The sequence below is a fragment of the Xenopus laevis genome, chromosome 8S (genome assembly GCF_017654675.1).
Source record: "Xenopus laevis strain J_2021 chromosome 8S, Xenopus_laevis_v10.1, whole genome shotgun sequence".
NCBI classification, from domain to species: Eukaryota; Metazoa; Chordata; class Amphibia; order Anura; family Pipidae; genus Xenopus; species Xenopus laevis.
Window position 1 is genome coordinate 97,203,491 of NC_054386.1, and position 19,267 is coordinate 97,222,757.

The 19,267-nt window shown below is 41.8% G+C and overlaps 1 protein-coding gene across 9 annotated transcripts in view; it reads left to right on the forward strand.

Annotated features, from left to right (window-relative positions):
- LOC108700356 (death-associated protein kinase 2) overlaps nucleotides 1-19,267 on the forward strand; it is a 63,733-nt gene that overhangs the window by 42,437 nt on the left and 2,029 nt on the right. For all 9 annotated transcript variants that reach the window (XM_041574471.1, XM_018233471.2, XM_018233477.2 and 6 more), the window contains 10 exons: nucleotides 356-480; nucleotides 6,548-6,769; nucleotides 10,323-10,461; nucleotides 11,634-11,763; nucleotides 12,272-12,320; nucleotides 12,829-12,855; nucleotides 14,381-14,533; nucleotides 15,502-15,547; nucleotides 17,248-17,337; nucleotides 17,551-17,634. In XM_041574471.1, the coding sequence (XP_041430405.1) occupies nucleotides 356-480; nucleotides 6,548-6,769; nucleotides 10,323-10,461; nucleotides 11,634-11,763; nucleotides 12,272-12,320; nucleotides 12,829-12,855; nucleotides 14,381-14,533; nucleotides 15,502-15,547; nucleotides 17,248-17,337; nucleotides 17,551-17,634 (1,065 nt within the window). The remainder of the gene's footprint in view (nucleotides 1-355; nucleotides 481-6,547; nucleotides 6,770-10,322; nucleotides 10,462-11,633; nucleotides 11,764-12,271; nucleotides 12,321-12,828; nucleotides 12,856-14,380; nucleotides 14,534-15,501; nucleotides 15,548-17,247; nucleotides 17,338-17,550; nucleotides 17,635-19,267) is intronic.

Sequence of the window (19,267 nt, forward strand, 5' to 3'; positions counted from 1 at the left end):
TGAACATTATTTGACATTATTATTAGCCTTGGTTGTTTGGTCTTGGAGGCTTTGCTCTCCCGGAGATCTGTACAAATAATGAGCCGGGAGATAAGAGCTGGACTCTGCCTTTGAAATGGAAAACAGGAAACATAACAGAGATTAGTGTGTGTCACATGCAGAAATGGGGGAATTCAGAACAAAACCTTTAATCTGTATGTACTGCATGAGTGCGGTAATTGATGAAGCCCCACCGCAATTATAGCAAATGGGTTAATGGGCGAGATGCGCTTGATAACTGTAGCGAGAGAGCAAAGCGACTCAGTTAGGTTTTATTATATTATTCTCATCAGTTATTTGCTGTCTCTTCCCAAAGACTTCACAGGGGGAGGAATATGAGCATATAATCAACTTGGAAGACGAAGTGTTCAACCCCAATATGACTTCATTTAAGCACGAAAATGTGGAGGACCTCTATGAATTGCTGGAGAAGCTGGGCAGGTAAGGAACCATGCCTGAGTGGGAATGTGGGCACAGAACTCTCTGAGGGTCAATCGCTATGCCCCATGCAGTGTGCAAAGTTTTAAAATAGTCTGTAATCAACCTTTTTTTGTGTGTGTTGCACACAATGTGGGGTATGTTAAGATGGCCGTAGGACTCCCTTCTTTTTGGCGCTCAAAAGCCTGTGACAATTTCAAAGTCATGGATCATTACTACTACAAAGATTCTGAACCTTTAGGGGCCCACTGGGGCTGCTGCTTCAGGGGCCCCAAACCCAGGCCCCTCATCCAAACCACAACCCCCACCCGGGCCTGCAACCCAGCCGAAACTCCCACCGGCTCCCGCAGCTGCAACTTCCCCCAGCTCCCACAGCTGCAGCTTCCCCCGGCTCCCGCAGCTGCAACTTCCCCTGGCTCCGGCAGCTGCAGCTTCCCCCGGCTCCCGCAGCTGCAACTCCCCCGTGCTCCCAGAGCTGCAACTTCCCCCGGCTCCAGCAGCTGCAACTCCCCCCGGCTCCCAGAGCTGCAACTTCCCCTGGCTCCTGCAGCAGCAACGCACATACCTTATTTCCACTTCTCACAGCTCCAATTGGGGCTGGCTAGAGGTCAAGGAGGGGAGTGGTTTTGGGTAGGCGGGGCCCACTGTTTTTTTTTCAGTGTCCCGCCATCCCAGTCTGACCCTGGACAGTGCTTGATCCAAGAGAGGCAGATGGGGGGAGGCCCATAGGCCATCATTTCCCAGGTAAAGATGCAGGCAGCTTTACCTTAGACAGCTTTACTTATGCACAGGGCATAAGTTATTGTGTGCTTAGGGACACTTTAAGGTGCCAGTGGATGCAAGGCACATTTAACATTTGCAGGCCCCCACACCCCCAAGAATTTAGTAATAGAAAACCCTCAAGCAGGTGCTTACAATAAGACAGGTGATGAAAAATAATGTCAAAAACTGTTTAGGAGATGACATCTCTGTTGTTCCCTGAACAATCAAAACCTCAGAGCTGCATATGATGGAGCAGACCTTGCAGTTCGCCCAGGGCTGAATCATGAAGTTTCTGTACTACGAATGCACAGCCGACAGCTGCAAAGCAACAGCTGTCAGCCTGAATCGGAATATATACAGTATATATATATATATATATATCTTCACAATATTATACACAACAGTATGCTAATACATATTCACGCAACTGAAATCAATTGGTCCCCTCTTGATTCTGGAGACTTGTTAATATTCTTCCCTCGAAAATCCATATGAATCATTTACATGGTGCTGAATTATTTAATGGCCCAAGCGTCACCTGCAGCCAAAATCCTATGGAAAATAAGAACATAAAACACTATTGCTGCAATCTATTGTATACAAGTCTGTGCGGTATAATATTCATGCACGCCAGCTCTTAAAGGGGAAGTTCATCCTAAACCTGTTTTTTTTTCCATAGTGTAATTCTAAGTACCGTTCCAATATATTTTAACGTTGAACTGCCCAGTGGTTTTAACTTCGTGTAACTGCAATTACAAATAGTATTGGTCTATTCTATTCTGTTTTCTGGTTCTGACACATGAACAGTGTAACAGAAGTCAGTTCTCTAGAAATGTTTATCAGCTGGAACCTGCTACATTGTTGCAGCAGTCAGAACCAGCAAGGAATGAAAACAACCAGAGAGAGATTCAAAGTATCTTTAAGGACATTTTTCCCACTTTCACAAAAAGGGTGCCAGGCATTGCTTTTTGCCAATTTTTAGGTTTGGTCAGGGGAGCCCACATTTATTGCAGGTCTACATAAAACTAGCTTCAACAATAAAGATCAAGATGACTATAGAGACTACCATACATTTAAGAAAGTAGGTTCAAGCCATACCAGGAATTGGAAACACAGAGAATGAAAAACATAAACCCCCACAACCAAAGCTTTGTGATGCCACAGATGGAAATGATCTACCCTGAAGGCCTCCATGTATTAATGGAATGAATAACTGTGAGGACAGGCTGTAGCCCATATGGTTCTCCTAAAATATCATCTTCTACCAGGAACTAGGTTGTGGCAATGGTACTCCTCTAATGATTTATAACTGTGCTGCCAGATATTTTTTCTGGATCCCTTTGTTCCTAACCATAATGTTTTAATATAACTATTGTCCCTAGAGCTTTTGCCTCCTGTGCCTCCAGCAGCTGCTGAACTTGAAATCCCATATTCAATACAAACTTTGCAGGCTCAGGCTCCCCTTTTGTGGTCCAACATTTGGTCAAGCCCAATGCAAAAGCCAAGCTCTGTTGGCACCCAATTCCCAGCACCCAGCAAACCATCCACCACTGCAGCAAACCCAACCTCCTGTCTCTTCCAATCCCTAATATCCCCCAGGTCACCACGTAATGCCTCCCACACTGGTCACTTAAAGTCTGACCACCAAGTAGTCAAGAAAGTTGTCAGGAGAAAGAAAGAGGCTGCTCTGATTTTCTTCTGCTAAGGAAAACATTTAGAAACCTCTCTCAAATCTTTCTTAAGCAGAAGAACATCAGAGCAGCCTCTTTCTTTCTTACTCCTGACAACTTCCTTGACTAATTAGTGGTCAGACTGGTGGGAAACTGACCAGCAGGTGGCGCTGTTGTAACAAAATTCATTCATATTAACAGTACATGTATCCCTTAATATCTTGGAATGAAAAAAGAATTAATAATTAATGTAAATTACATACGTTCTTAGAATAGCCCTCTCATCAATTTTACATTCGCTTATTTTCAAGGTTTACTTATCCTTTAACTCACATTCTCCATTCCACCTTGTGCCCCTTCCCCATTGCACCCTAGGCAGTCATTTATGCTGCCTACTTCTAGTTCCAGCCCTGGTTAGGCTCAACTCTTTAGCTTACAATAAGGGTATAGAAGCAGTGACGGTCACTCTCCTATAGTTTAAGAGATATACAGGACATTATCCCTCACATTTCATCATTATTTATCATGATCAGCCTTCAGGCCTGGCCCTCTTTCTCTTGGGGGCAACCCTAGAGTTTGGGAAACACTACACAACACTGTCAGAGTCTTATGGAGATTGGTGGTCACATTTGGAATGCTAAGAGGTGGATGCCTTTGATCATCAGTCTGGCAGCCTCTGAATAATCTGCTATGAGCAGTCCTTAGGGGAGAGCAGATAAACTCAAGCTAAAGGATAACTTACCCTCCCATTTAAACATGCAGGAGCCCTTAGACCTGCAAATGCAAAGACGTCAGTGCAGTCAGGTTTAGTGATGACAGCAGGAGTGAGGGGCAAAGTGGGATACCAGGGGGCTGAGCACAGACTTTCAGTAGTATACAGATGAAACCTAATAGATGGGGAAGGTGTTTTTTAAAAAAAAGAAAATGTTTCTCTATAGATTCCTGTTATTTGTTGTGGTGTGTGTGCTCAGTCACTGGCCAACCACTTCTCCTGTGCTCCTAACCTGATACAGTGATGTGGTCTGACTGCTGGGGAAGGTTCCTCTCTAATAATATATAAACAGTTATGTAAAGTGTTTGTGAAACTTTTATTAGATTTTGTATAACTGTGCCTAAATAAAGATGGAATTAACAAAAAATAATTAATAAAATAGAGAGAGAGAGAGAGAGAGAGAGAGAGAGAGAGAGAGAGAGAGAGAGAGAGAGATATATATATATATATGCCGGCACTACTCGTATAGTAGGTTTATTGTGCCTGGGTGCAATAGCCAGAAAATACTGTACAATGTAGACAGAGGATCGCATGATCCTTGAGAAAGGTCCCCAGGTGGGACTGAAACGTTGGATGAGATGCTGTATCGATATAAGAGCATAATTTACAAATTACATAGTTAAATTGGGTTGAAAAAAGTCCATCAAGTTCAACCCCTACCAAATGAAAACCCAGCCCCATACACACACCCCTCCCTACTTTTAATTCAATTCTATATACCCATATCTATACTAACTATAGAGTTTAGTATCACAATAGCCTTTGATATTATGTCTGTCCAAGAAATCATCCAAGTCCCTCTTATAGTCATTAACTGAATCAGCATCACAACATCACCCGGCAGTGCATTCCCCAACCTCACTGTCCTGACTGTGATGAACCCTCTACTCTGTTCCTTTAAATGAAACTTCTTTTCCTCTAGTCTGAAGGGGAGGCCTCTGGTACGTGATTCTCTTTATGGGTAAAAAGGTCCCCTGCTATTTGTCTATAATGTCCTCTAATGTACTTGTAAAGTCTAATCATGTCCCCTCTCAAACAACCCCAACCTTATCAGTCTCCCCTCATAATTTAACTCTTCCCTCCCTCTAACCAGTTTAGTTGCACTTAGTCTCTGCACTCTCTCCAGCTCATTTATATCCCTCTTAAGGACTGGAGTCCAAAACTGCCCCCATACTCCAGATGAGGCCTCACCAGGGACCTATAAAGAGGCAGAATTATGTTTTCATCCCTTGAGTTAATGCCCTTTTTTATGCAAGAGTGCTGATCCTTCATTTGTTTATATTATAACCTATGATCGTGCACCTCTGGCAACTCAAAGTATGACACACACATATATATTGGACCCTGCAGAAAAATCATAAATGTATTGAAAGTGATCGTCAGTGAGCCCCCCATGCCTCCTTAGCTCCCTCTTTACTTTAGTCACCAGTAGTAGTAGTCTTCTGTCCTTCAGCCACGGCTTCTATTTCCACATTGCTTTTCATGTTCTGTGATTAACAGACCCCGGCAGCAGAAGGAGAATAACGGAAGTGTGCAAGGCTTTGTGTCAACTGAAGCGACTGAATTCTGTTGCATAGTTTCTGTTGTCAGGCAAGCAGTGAAGTGGATAGTACTGGCAGATTATATTTATGTATAACTCATAGTATCCTTGATCACCCACCCAAAAGTACAGTATGTCAATGTTTTTCTTTGTCACTAATAACCCTTATAGATTCCTTTAAATGAGAAGCCACGAGGTATGGTATTAATGCATGTAGCCTGAACATGACACCTAAGTATCTTAAACCAGCCGTATATAAACTATTACACCGCTTCTACTCAAGATAGCACAGAATTGTCTCATGTATGGGGTCTGCTTGACAGCCAATAACCATTCAAAAATCTAATGGGCAGATATTAGAAGAAGGGTTTGAGGGTCGGAAGAGAACTGGGATCTGGGAGGGAGGTAAGCGCCAATGTAGGGAGCGGGTCTGGGCCAGCGGGGCCCAAAAGAGCCGGGGCCCACTGGGTTTTTCCTGGTGTCCCACCGGCCCAGTCCGACCCTGGTCCTCTCTGACAAATCTGCATAGACCCTCATTGGCCTAGCATGGGGCAAAATCAGACAGAGATCTACTTTTTTGGTAACCAAGCTGGACCTTCTAGATCAGGGATCCCCAACCTTTTTTTACCCATACAGGGTCGGACGGGGGGGGGGCCCCACCGGGACTGCTGTGCAGGGCCCCCCGCTGCCTACTGTTAGGCGAAACGGCACTCGGCATACTTGCCCAGGCGGCGCATCGCACATGCGCAAAGACCACTAGGCGTTCATGCGCAAAGATTACTAGGCGCGCATGCGCAAACGGCGCATTCTTTTTTTTGAAAAACTGTTTGGGAGAGGGGTTCTGGCCCGGTGGGGGCCCACTAGGGTTGGGGCCCACCGGGTATTTTCCAGGTGTCCTGCCGGGCCAGTCCTACACTGTACCCATAAGACACTTTCAAATGTAAAAAGAGTCGGGGAGCAACACAAGCATGAAAATAGTTCCAGGGGGGTGCCAAATATGGGCTATGATTGGCCATTTGGTAGCCCCTACATGGACTGACAGACTACAGGAGGCTCCGATTGACTGTACACCTGGTTTTTACTCAACCAAAAGTTGTGTCCAAATCAGGAATTCAAAAATAAGCATCTGCTTTGAGGCCACTGGAAGCAACAACCAAGGAGTTGGTGAGCAACATGTTGCTTGTGAGACACTGGTTGTTGATCCCTGTTCTAGATAGTATACTTACAGCTATGCCACATTATTGCACACCATTTATATTCAAGCTTCTAACAATTAATTTGCATCGCTTGCAGAACACAGGTTTAATTATTCTACTGTCTTTCCAGCGGTCATTTTGGCGAGGTGAAGAAATGCAGGGAAAAAAGCACCGGGACCTATTATGCCGGCAAGTTTATAAAGACTCGGAAATGTAAGGGCAGCCGCCTGGGTCTTGACAGGGACCAGATCGAAAGGGAAGTGTTTATCCTGCAGCAGCTGGAACACCCCAACATCATGAGGCTTCACGATGTCTTCACAAGCAAAGCTGAGATGGTGTTGATCTTAGAACTGTAAGTGGTAACCACTGCTCTTCCTCTAAGCTCAGATGCTGCATTCTGCAGAAACTTTCCAGTGGTGAACTTTTTACAATGGGGAATTTTTTTTCAAAAACATGTTTTTTTTAGACATCCAAGAACTGCCCTCTTTTAAGTTTCCTCTCTAGACATGGACCCTTGGTGCCTATCCAGTACTAGTTGTACATAAGCTAAAGCCAGTCATACAGTTAGATCACCTTGGCAAAGTCCACACCCAATGAGGAGATCCTCGTCCAATTTAGTAACCTAGGAGGTGGTCCAGATTAGACACATCCAATTATGTGGCCAACATTAATATTACATAGGTGACCAATGCAGACCATCAAGCAAGGTTCTCATCTCCTGATCTGTCTTTTCAGCCGACTTTTTTTGGGTTTTTTTAGCTGTCTTGACCCATATGACAAATTGGCAAGGCATACCATTGTTTTGGACCCATACACAGACCAATATGTTTTGATTTTAGTGTGCCACAGATAGGGATGCACCGAATCCACTATTTTGAATTTGGCCAAACCCCCGAATCCTGTGTGAAAGATTCCGAATACTGAACCAAATCTGAATCCTAATTTGCATATGCAAATTAGGGGTGGGAAGGGGAAAACATTTTTTACTTCCTTTTTCCTCCCCACCCCTAATTTGCATATGCAAATTAGGATTCGGTTCGGCCAGGCACAAGGATTCGGCCGAATCCGAATCCTGCTGAAAAAGGCCGAATTCGGTGCATCCCTAGCCACAGATGCTTGGGTTCCTCAGATCCTCAGAAAAGTTAAAATAATCCACTGTAGGACTGCATAATTAAAAAGGGGTCAGATTAGGTCTTCCAAATCCAGCCAGCGGCAATAGAGAACAATGAACAAGCCACATCATCCTCATCTGCAAGTGAAATGCAGAAATCGATTGTGTTTTCAAACCGGGTGACATTTGGTTTATCCGTGTGAGCCGTATGTGTCTCTGCAAACATGCTGTAAGTGTGGGATTGTGGGATGTCAGGCTAATTTTAGAGGGTTCATAAAACAAATGGTTAGAGCCTCTAATCAATATTGTATGAAGATAAATCCGTGCACTGGAGAAGATCTGAATAGCAAATCATTTTATAGAGAACATGGAGCTGTTCCATCACGTTTTATTGATTTGTTTGGCATTGGTGTGCAGTCATGTTGCCTCTGCATGCTATTTCTGGGCCTGTGAGTATTGTGATATCTCTCTCCAATACTTCTCTCTATTTCCCCTTAAAGGGATATTATAATTCCCTAAGCAACTGCTGGATTATCACAAAAGACTTTTTCAGCAGCACATCAACAGAGGGTTACAATGGGGCACTTTACATTTTATTTATAGTCACTAGGTAATTAACCGATAACATGGGTGCAGGAAGGATAGTAGTTGCAGCCAGAGGTAGTACTCACTCAATAGGTGTCAAGAGTACAAGGTCATCACAGTGGTGCTGCACTTGGAATCTGTCAGTCCCTGGGCTGGCAGTTGATGATTATGGTACTTACCCTTTCTATTGTCCTCAGTGAAGCTTCTGGATTCTCTATTAACTAACCTCTACCACAATCTACAAGTGAGTTGTTCTGGGATATAGCTACACCCTAGTCCTTCCATACAGGTCTTCTTCTGTCTTAGGGCCTCTTGCCTCAAACTCTTCAGCACCATCAAGCTCCTGCTAGTGAGGAATAAAGAGGCTGAACCTTGGGATCCCCTCCCTTATAACTAGGGAATTTGGGCTACAGGAAGCATTCTCAGGGTATGCCTAAACAATGGATGAGCAAATCCTCTCCCCTCCAACTTGAAGAGGCCTCCTATAGGCTCATGGGGCTAATTCTCTTCTTGTGTTTTTTTCAGCCAGCGGAGAAGTGCCCAAACCCATCGCAGGATCTTTTTTTCATTCGTATTATTGAAAACTGCTTGCCATCAATGGTGGATTACTGCCATAAGTAAAATGTTTGTTGCACTGCTGAGCTCCAGCTGTTTGTTCCATTGCACATTTTATTTTCTTTCCAAAATATACTCACACGGATCTTCTTGTGGCTTTGAATAGTGTAAATAAACAGGCCGGATGGGTGGGTGTGTTTGTGCAGCTGGTATCTGTTTGTGGGGTCTGGTATGAACTGTAGGGAAATAAAAAATTGTAATTGTTGAAGAAGAAAGTAATGTGAACATGGTCGCAGTTTTAGGGAGGATGCACGGGGCTATTTATATACAGGGTTTCATTTACTGTCCAGTATCTGTTCTACGGGAAACATGATAAAATCACAAGCTACTGTGCAGATAATACATTGCCTGCTTGTTTGCATCCCATGTAGAAATTGAAGGGGAAGTACAAGTTTCATATTTAATATGTTGCAGAGGGATAACACTTTTTTAGAGTAGTCTTCAGCTCTTCTATCTATAGGACACATTCTACTCAGCAGGGCTGGAGGTAAAAGTGCCTAAGCTGATATACCAACACTTCTCTGGTCTTTACCTGGGCACCCAATGGTTTTTAAAATCAGTAACAGGAGCTTTAATGCTGAACTGAATCTTTAGGAAAATAGGTACTTCTCACATAAAATTTCCTTCTGTGGTGTGTGTAGCCGGAGGATTATTAACCCCCCAACATCTACTTAGTGGAGCACAGAGCTGTAATTGCTACATATCCTACATCTGCCTCACCCTCCTAGAGCATGCTGTAGTGAGAGTTACTATAATTCTTTATGGAAACTCAGTAGCCTATACATGGAAAGGGAGCCCAGGTTTTGGCCTCAAAGTCATCCACTCTATTAAGGAGGGTGGATGGTGGAGAGGAGCTTGAGGCAGGAGTCTTAATAATAAAGAAGAAGTAGAGCTGGAAATGGAGGTCATGGAGAGCCCCCTGTAAATAAGGGCTCATCCCTATCCTACATCAGTGGAGTAGGTTCAGGTCCAGGAAAAACACATGTTGTGTGGGCCACCTCCCTGCTTTGCCAATAAACCTTAATCATTTCACTGGAATTACTGGAGAATCAGCTGGACCAAAAAATGTCTTTTTGTTTATAGAACCTTTTGTGCATTACATGTTCATGTGGTTTTAACTTCTATCTCAGTCCGATACATGCTTGAGAGATTGCCTCAGATTGGGCCACTCAGAATTAAAGACTATAACTCTAGACCTGTGCGGCTGACCCTTCTGGGAGCTCTTGGAGCAGTGGTTTGGGGAGGCTCATTCTGGAGCCCATTTAGGTTGAGAGTTGGGGAGGAGGCACGTTTGCTGTCCTAGATAAACCTGAAAGCCCTGCTTGAAGGCCTGTTAGGATGAGACTTGGGGTGTCCTAGATACTATTGAAACAATGTCTGTATGAGTGATACTGTACATGGCTTCCTATATCTTTAACCTTGTAAATCGCTAAAAGGTTCCCTAAAGGTGGGCTTCAGCTAAAAGGTCCAATACTGTTCTAGACTGTGTTACCACATTCCCCATCAAACAGGCCACAGGTGTCCACCTTACTCAAGCCCAATAGTTTGGTAGAAACTGCAGTTAATCCCTACTGGTGTCTATGTGTTTGTGCAGGATCCGAGGTGGAGAGCTCTTTGACTTCATAGCTGAGAAGGAAGCCCTGTCAGAAGAGGACGCTATAGAGTTCTTGGAGCAGATACTCAAAGGAGTGGCCTACATTCACTCACGCAGCATTGCTCACTTTGACCTGAAGGTACAAAATCTTGTTTTGGTTGAATTCTTTGTGTGGCTGGAAATTCTTGTTTTGCCTGTTTTAGGGTTTGTCAGCCAATAGGGTATTTTTAATAATATACTGCCACCTGGTGGCTCAATGAAAGGATTTATTACATGTTACACTGAGCGGCAGCTACAAAGCTTTTTAGAATTCTGCTGTTTATACCATATTACACTACTAATGTGTTAAAAATGATAATGTTTCCCCTACCGTAAGTTATAGGGATATTAGAAGTCACTGAGGGGTTCTGTGACCATATAAAGGCACAAGGCTGCAGGCTGAGTTATACAGGGAACTCTGAGTATCACTCATGTATTATAAGGGATAATGTACCCCCTACTGTAAATGATAAGGATATTAGAAGTCACTGAGGGGTTGTTCTGTGACCATATAAAGGCACAAGGCTGCAGGCTGAGTTATACAGGGAACTCTGAGTATCACTCATGTATTATAAGGGATAATGTACCCCCTACTGTAAATGATAAGGATATTAGAAGTCACTGAGGGGTTGTTCTGTGACCATATAAAGGCACAAGGCTGCAGGCTGAGTTATACAGGGAACTCTGAGTATCATTCATGTATTATAAGGGATAATGTACCCCCTACTGTAAATGATAAGGATATTAGAAGTCACTGAGGGGTTATGTGACCATATAAAGGCACAAAGCTGTAGGCTGAGTTATACAGAGAACTCTGAGTATCACTTATGCATTAAAGGCACAAGGCTGCAGGCTGAGTTATACAGGGAACTCTGAGTATCATTCATGTATTATAAGGGATAATGTACCCCCTACTGTAAATTATAAGGATATTAGAAGTTATTGAATAGTTATGTGACCATAAAAAGGCACAAGAGTGGCCTCTTAGTGCAACTACTCTTGCGATTTGCTTTTGCATATAGACAAACATTGGTACTTCCGATGATAATCCTGGTGATGGTATAGATTTACTCTCTAGTAGGGAGAGTGATAGACTGTGAAAATGTACAGCTATCACCCCATTTTGGGAATTACTGAATTGTTTTGCTATTGCAAAATGTTTAAATGGAGAACATATTCTTACCAGGTGTATGTGAAATATGGCTGACAACTTTCCATGCAAGTTGTATTTAGATGTTTAACTGCACTTCTGTTTTTCTCTTATCCAACAAGCCTGAAAACATTATGCTACTAGAGAAGGACGTACCCCATCCCAAGATCAAGATCATAGACTTTGGCTTGGCTCAGAAGATTGAAGATGGGGCTGTGTTTAAAAGCATGTGTGGGACACCCCAATATATAGGTAGAGTCACTGTCTGACAGCTTGAGAACTCACTGAAGGTGCCAAACCATGATGGGATCACTAGGTCATTTCTAGAGAGAAAATTTAAATATACTGTACAATCCAGTGCAGAGTAAGAAGAATTTCACTGGCACACAGGAGTTGCGGTAGCAGGGCAAGCCCTTGCAATTTTATTATGCAGTATCGCAACGTTTCGGGGACACGCCCCTTTGTCAAGCAGGGGCGTGTCCCCAAAACGTTGCACAACTGCATAATAAAATTGCAAGGGCTTGCCCTGCAACAGCAACTCCTGTGTGCCAGTGAAATTCTTCTTACCCTTGTTGTGAGGTGGCCGATTCCTCTATCACTGGGCACCAGGATAAGAATCTTTGGGTTTGTGTGGTGTGATGCTTCTCCAAAGCTCTTCTCGTTACAACTGAGAAACCCTTGCTACACCTTTGATCTTCTAAAATTCAAAAGTAAACCCAGTATTAAATATCATAACTAACTTATTGTCTTCATTCTGCAGCTCCCGAGGTCATAAACTATGAGCCACTGGGTCCACCAACTGACATGTGGTGAGTACTAGTCTACGATCGATTCTGTTTTTTGCCCAGGACTATCTTTGTCAACAAACAAGTTGTGTGGTTTCATTATTTCATTTATATGTGCCTCGACTGCACCATTGTGGCTTCTGATGTTCAGATCTACAGTTAATGTGGCTGCACATGTCCACATTTTATTGGCTGGTCAACAATTGTCAACCATACTGCCCAACATTCTGGGCATTAGAAGATGAGAAAGAGAGGGTCACCACAGCTTCTCCTTTCCTCCTGTAAAATCAACTCATTGTCGTAATTGTCCTGAACAAATTGCACATTGTCCACCCATTCAGCCAACTATGTTGTGTGTAGCACCATGGTCCTAGAGGAACGTTGTTTCATACCTCTGTGTACTGTACAAACATATATGGATGAAATGACAATAAACTCACTCTTGACTCTCTCTTGACTCTTGTATGAAGATGGATTTAGAATATTTGAATAATCTGAAATTTTATCAAGTTATTTCGTTTTTGTCTCATAGGAGTATTGGAGTCATCACATATATCTTGTAAGTATTCTACTGTGAATCAAAATATCTTGTACATTGTCGTTTTTGAGTCAGGTGTGAAGCAGTTACCCTGGCAGTCTTGCTTTTAGACCTGCTTTCCTTATTCTGGGAACATTGTGCAGCTTCCAAGTTCTGCCTGAATCTAAGGGCAGAGACACAAACAGCTATTTTGGGAGGTTAGTTGCCCAGCGACAAATTGATTCTTCTTCGGACGACTAATCTACCTGGACTGCCTTCCCACTGGCTAGAATGTAAATCGCTTTTGGGATGGCACTCGGATCGCTTTGGCTTACCAAAGTCACCCGAACTTTCCTCGTGAGGCAAATTTGGAAAACAAAACGTTCCAAGGGCCATCGCGCTGGTGATTTACATTCTAGCTGGCGGGAAGGCAGTTTAGGGAGATTATTCACTTAAAGAAGGAGCAATTTGTCGATGGGCAACTAATCTCCCGAAATAGCAGCGTGTCTCTGCCCTAAATGGTCAGGTAATTTAATGATCAAATAACTTGTAGCAGGGAACTGGAAACTGCTAAATTGTTCTTGAGCCCATTTGGTAAAAGGTGTTTACAGCACTCAGGTACTGGGAATGGTAAGTACAGGGGTGGGTAGGGCCTTTGTTCAGATTACTAATGCAAGTCTAAATCATGCATTTTGCTTAACTTCTACAGTTCAGGCCCCATTTTTTCTCAGGGTCTCCCATATCTTATAAGAAGGTGCCATAGGTAAGAGAAAATATTGCTGTATCAGCCATTCAACCATAGATCCAAGAAGTACTTTTCAAGCTGGGCTTCCAGGAGGCAATTTACAAAAATATTGGCTTAACTAGCCCTCATACTGGGCAACCTCTAAGGAACTGATCTGCTCCCACCACCAGGAGGTCAACCTTTCAGTTTGGGAACCACGGCCACAGAGATTTTAGGCTTATCATCAAGCCAGTTAAATATCTTTGGTACACCTTAAAGGATAAGTACACCTTTAAAATAAGTGAATGTAAAATTGATGAGAGTGCTTTTCTAAGCACTTCTGTAATCTACATTCATTATTTATTTTGTTTTTATTGACTACTTGTTGGTCAGACTGGTGGGAAACTGACTAGCAGGTGGTGCTTCTGTAACAATTCATTTATATTAACAGTACATGTATCCCTTAATATACTGAACTTAAAAACAAATAAATGCTGAATGTAAATTATAACATTTCTTAGAATAGCACTCTCATTAATTTTACTTATTTTAAAGGTTTACTTATCCTTTACCATATGTCACATGGAATTTGCATGGTAAAGTGACTGAAACAGCTTATGGAAAGGTAGGCTAAATACTAGAATACACAAAAATGTATTAAAGGGATACTTATTAATGAATTGAGTTAATTTGTAAATATGGACCTTTCGGCCTGGCCCACATATTTTTACGAGATGCTCTAGATTTTGATTGTATGTCAATATGATTACAATAACTAAACAGTACGAAGACTGTACTGTTGTACCATAAGTCATGCTAGGCCATGCCTATTTCTCATTCCAGACTTAGTGGCTTGTCGCCCTTTCAAGGTGAGACAGACCAAGAGACGCTGACGAATGTCGTGTCAGGAAACTATGAATTTGATGACCGCATCTTCAAACAGACCAGCGAGTTGGCCAAAGACTTCATACGGCAGCTACTGCTGAAAGATCCAAGGTACACAGCTAGAACATAAAGAAATCTGACCTTTTATTGGTTTTTAATCAAAATGCTTGGGACATGGGGTTTTCTAAATAAAGGGTCTTTCCGTGATTTAGAAACTTCATATCTGCTAAAAAAATATCAATAAACATTAAATAAAGCCAATAGAATCGTTTTCCTACCAATACCATTAAAAGTCGTGAAATGGCGACAATTAGTGGACGCCCATTGACTTTAATGCACGTCAAATTGAATTTGCCGTAGATTTTGATGCCGGCGTCAATATTCTCGTTTCACAAATTTCACTGGAAATTCGAGAATTTTTGGGCGAAACAGGACAAATTCACCCATCACTATTAATTTTATCTTAGTTAAAATTAACCACAAGGTACTGTTTTGCTATTACAGAGAAAAAGGACATTTTTTATTAAAAATTCTGAATTTTTTGATCAAAAAGTCCATGGGATAAAACCTTCCTGTAATTCGAAACCTTTCTGGATAACAGATCCTATACCTTTATCAACAATTCCCAAACTGTGGGACTGAATAAGAACAGAACAGAAAAGGGAAACAGGGTTATTTTCTGCCCTGAATACTGGTAGAATTACAGGAGGGTGATTTAATGGCTTCATGACTAGAAAGGCTTGTTGCAAACTGAAATTAGGTGTGGGAAGGGGGGCTGGCCAGATGATTCTAGGTTCATTTCTTATATCTATATCAACATAGTTTAGTTTGATGGACCTTAAACTATACTTATTCCATCATGTCAAGCTTTTTCCAAATGACTCTTTTTGTGGTTTATTAAATGGTGAGAGATTCCCGCATCCTCCACCAACTGAACACACATGTTGACTTTGGTTGTATTGGTTCTTATGCCCTTACCTCTACCTTTCTCTACATTTGGGTGTGGATTTGGAGTGTATGAATACTATGTATACCTTATATTGGGATAACCACTAAAATGCCTGTCTTGTTTTATGCAGGGACCGAATGACCGTTGTAGAGTGTCTGATCCATCCATGGATTAAGGTGAGCATTCCCAAGAAAGTTAAAGTGTTTTCTTTGTTTTTGTCTGTGTACTAAACATCAGAAATGGGGGAAGTGTCAAAGCATAAAATGTTTTAAATGCAGAGGAATATGGCGGCACTCTATTTGCTTATACTTTTTGACCAGTTGCAGCCTTGGGGGTATATTTATCTAATAGTGAAGTTAGAGATTGCCACAGTCCTCTAGAGTGAAATTCCACCACTCTCCATTGATTTCTATCGGATTTTGAAAGGCGTATTTATTAGGGATGCACCGAATTCACTATTTGGGATTCGACTGAATCCTCGAATCCTTGGTGAAAGATTCGCCCGAATACCGAACTGAATCTTAATTTGCATATGCAAGTTAGGGGCAGAAGAGGAAAAAGTGGAAAAAAAATCTTCTTTTGTAATAAAAAGTCACGTGATTTCCCTACCCACCCCTAATTTACATACTGTATGCAAATTAGGATTTGGATTCAGTTTGGACAGGCACAAGGATTCAGTTGAATCCGAATCCTGCTGAAAAAGGCCGAATCTCAAACCGAATCCTGGATTCGGTGCATCCCCAGTATTTATCAAAGGATGAACTTTCACTTTCACCCATTGATAAATACTCTTTTAAAAATCCCATAGAAATGAATGGAGTGGCGGGAATTTCACTCTAGAGGACTGTGGTGACCTCTAACTTCACTTTTTGATAAATATATCCCTTAAATTGATATGCTTAAAGGGTCTCTGTTGTGATTTTTAGGATTTTTTTTTGTTTCTAAAATACACTGTTTACACTGCAAATAATTCACTCTACAATTTAAAATGTAATTCTTGAACCAGCAAGTGTATTTATTAGCTGTAATATTGGTGTGTAGGTGCATCTCAGGTCATTTTGCCTGGTCATGTGCTTTCAGAAAGAGCCAGTACTTTAGGATGGAACTGTCTTCTGGCAGGCTGTTGTTTCTCCAACTTAATGTAACTGAATGTGTTGCAGTGGGACCTGGATTTTTACTATTGAGTGCTGTTCTTAGATCTACCAGGCAGCTGTTATCTTGTGTTAGCAAATTGCTATCTGGTTACCTTCCCATTGTTCTGTTGTTAGGCTGCTGGGGGGAAAGAGAGGGGGTGATATCACTCCAACTTGCAGTAAAGAGTGACTGAAGTTTATCAAAGCACAAGTCACATGACTTAGGGCAGCTGGGAAACTGACAATATGTCTAGCCCCATGTCAGATTTCAAAATTAAATATAAAAAAAACCTGTTTGCTCTTTTGAGAAACGGATTTCAATGCAGAATTCTGCTGGAGCAGCACTATTAACTGATGCATTTTTGAAAAAATTTTTTTTCCCATGACAGTATCCCTTTAAACTCACAGTTTGGCTGAAAAAGACTTCTAAAATCAACAATATAACCCACTGTTTCTCCTTTGCCCTCTTAAGGGGAACCAAACTCAGGTGCCCACAGACAGCCAGTGCAAACTCTACAATAACGCCAAAAATATTTGCACTGCCACCTGTACCCCAATACCTTCTTGTGCAGAACCCAAGTGATACAGCAGTCTCAGCATAGACTGTTCCTTCATAGACAAGACTGCCTGTTTGATGAGCTACCCTAATACAACTCTCCTACAGAATATAAAAGGCTTTAGGGTTTGGAGATGAGAAATGTTAACAGTTAATTTACTAGAATTCCTTGTGTCCCTCCCCACAGCCACTAAACAGGAACCAAGCTGTGAACAGAAGCCGCTCATCTATCAACATGAAGAATTTTAAGAAATTTAATGCTCGACGGAAGTGGAAGGTGAGATGTTAGAGGAGAGTATAGCCAAAGCTAAAAGTGGACCCTTCGTATAACTTGCTCCAAATCATGTGCAAGGGGAGAGATTACTTTCCTATTCTCAACCTTCCACCTGTTTTTAGCTACAGTTCCCAGAATCCTCACCCTCCTGGTGTCTTTTACATTAGGACCATGTTACTTTCACCTTCAGGACTAACTCTCTGTCTCTCCATTCAGCTTTCCTACAACATGGTATCCGCCTGTAACAGGCTATGTCGTATGAAGCTGCTGTGTAACCCAATGAAGGATGAAGAAGAACTTGTAAGTAACCACCTGGACCACAACATCTTTTGTGAACGGTTTCATCTTTTTAGCAATACATCATTTCCATAAATGCACACATCTATTTCTGTTACAATCCAGACCCACTGGTGCATATGAAAATATTATTGATCCCCTACAATCTAGTTTTCTACCTCCAACACAAAAAATATGGGGTACATTCTCCTTAGCTTATTGACGGTGCTTCCAAACATTTGTTCTTGATTTTCCTCTTATCTCTCAACCAGACATTCGGTATCCCTATTCAGATACTTGCTCCACTCCACTAGACCTGTCTGATGGAGTACCACAAGGTACACTAATCACTCCATTCTTTATATATACCTCACCCCTCAGCCAAGTATCCCATAGGCTTCAGAAACAAAAGTTTTTTGCTGACACACATATATAAAAAATTTTTATTCATACCTCTCTCCAATTAAATACAGTCTTTCTGCTGTATCATAGGTATATAGTTACATAGTTAAAGGGGACCCATCACCCAAAAAAATAATTCCAAGTCCTATTATATCATGTTAGTCAAGCAAAATGAGCTTTAATTACACTGTAAATATTATTTGAATCTTGTTTCCTTCCGTCTGGGAAAAAATAAATAGCAAGCAGGCAGGAGCCATTTTGTGCACACTTATTTGAAGTCAAGTCTTGTATCATTTCAGAATCTTGTTTGTGCACCAGCATGGGGGACCTGATGTCCATCCCCATGTCCTGGCTACACAATTATAAGTAAAGAGAGTGGGGGAATGTGTGACCTCTAGGAAGTGCTGAAGGGAAAGTGAAAGTAATTGCCTGACCCGCCTCTATGCCTAAGGCATAGAGGAGGGACAGGCAATTTTTGATTGACAGCTGAGCTTTTTAAATGAGCTTACAACAGCAATGAATGCTTTAATAAAAAAAAATATTTGGGTTTCATGTTTAATTTGAAAAGGACTTTTATTATACAGTTTTTTATGTCTGGGTGACAGGTTCACTTTAAGTTGGGTTGAAAAAAGACCAAAGTCCGTTCAACCCCTCCAAATGAAACCCAACATCGATACACACACTGACCCCTCCCTACCTTCACATAAACTATATATATTCATACACTAACTATATAGTTTAGTATCACAATAGTCTTTGCTATTATGTGTGTCCAAGAAATCATCCAAGTCCCTCTTATAGTCATTAACTGAATCAGCATCACAACATCACCCGGCAGTGCATTTCACAACCTCACTGTCCTCACTGTGATGAACCCCCTACTCTGTTCCTTTAAATGAAACTTCTTTTCCTTTAGTCTGAAAGGGGGGGCTCTGGTGTACTTTATTTGCTTTAGTGGCCACAGAATGACGCTGCCTGGTATCATCATAGATGTTGCATCACTATTTATAACTCAACAAAAGAGAACTTAATAATTTCCCCCAAATCTGTCTCACTTGAACCTGATATCTCCATATCCATAAACAGCTCCTCCATTACTCCTACCTTGCAGACCTGCTGCCTATGTGATACATTTTACTTAGCCCTCACTTTTATCCCCCAAATCTGATTTCTTTATCAGTCATATCTCTTTCTTCTACATAATATTGCAATAATTTGACCCTTCCTCGTTGAAGATGTCACCAAGGCTAATGTC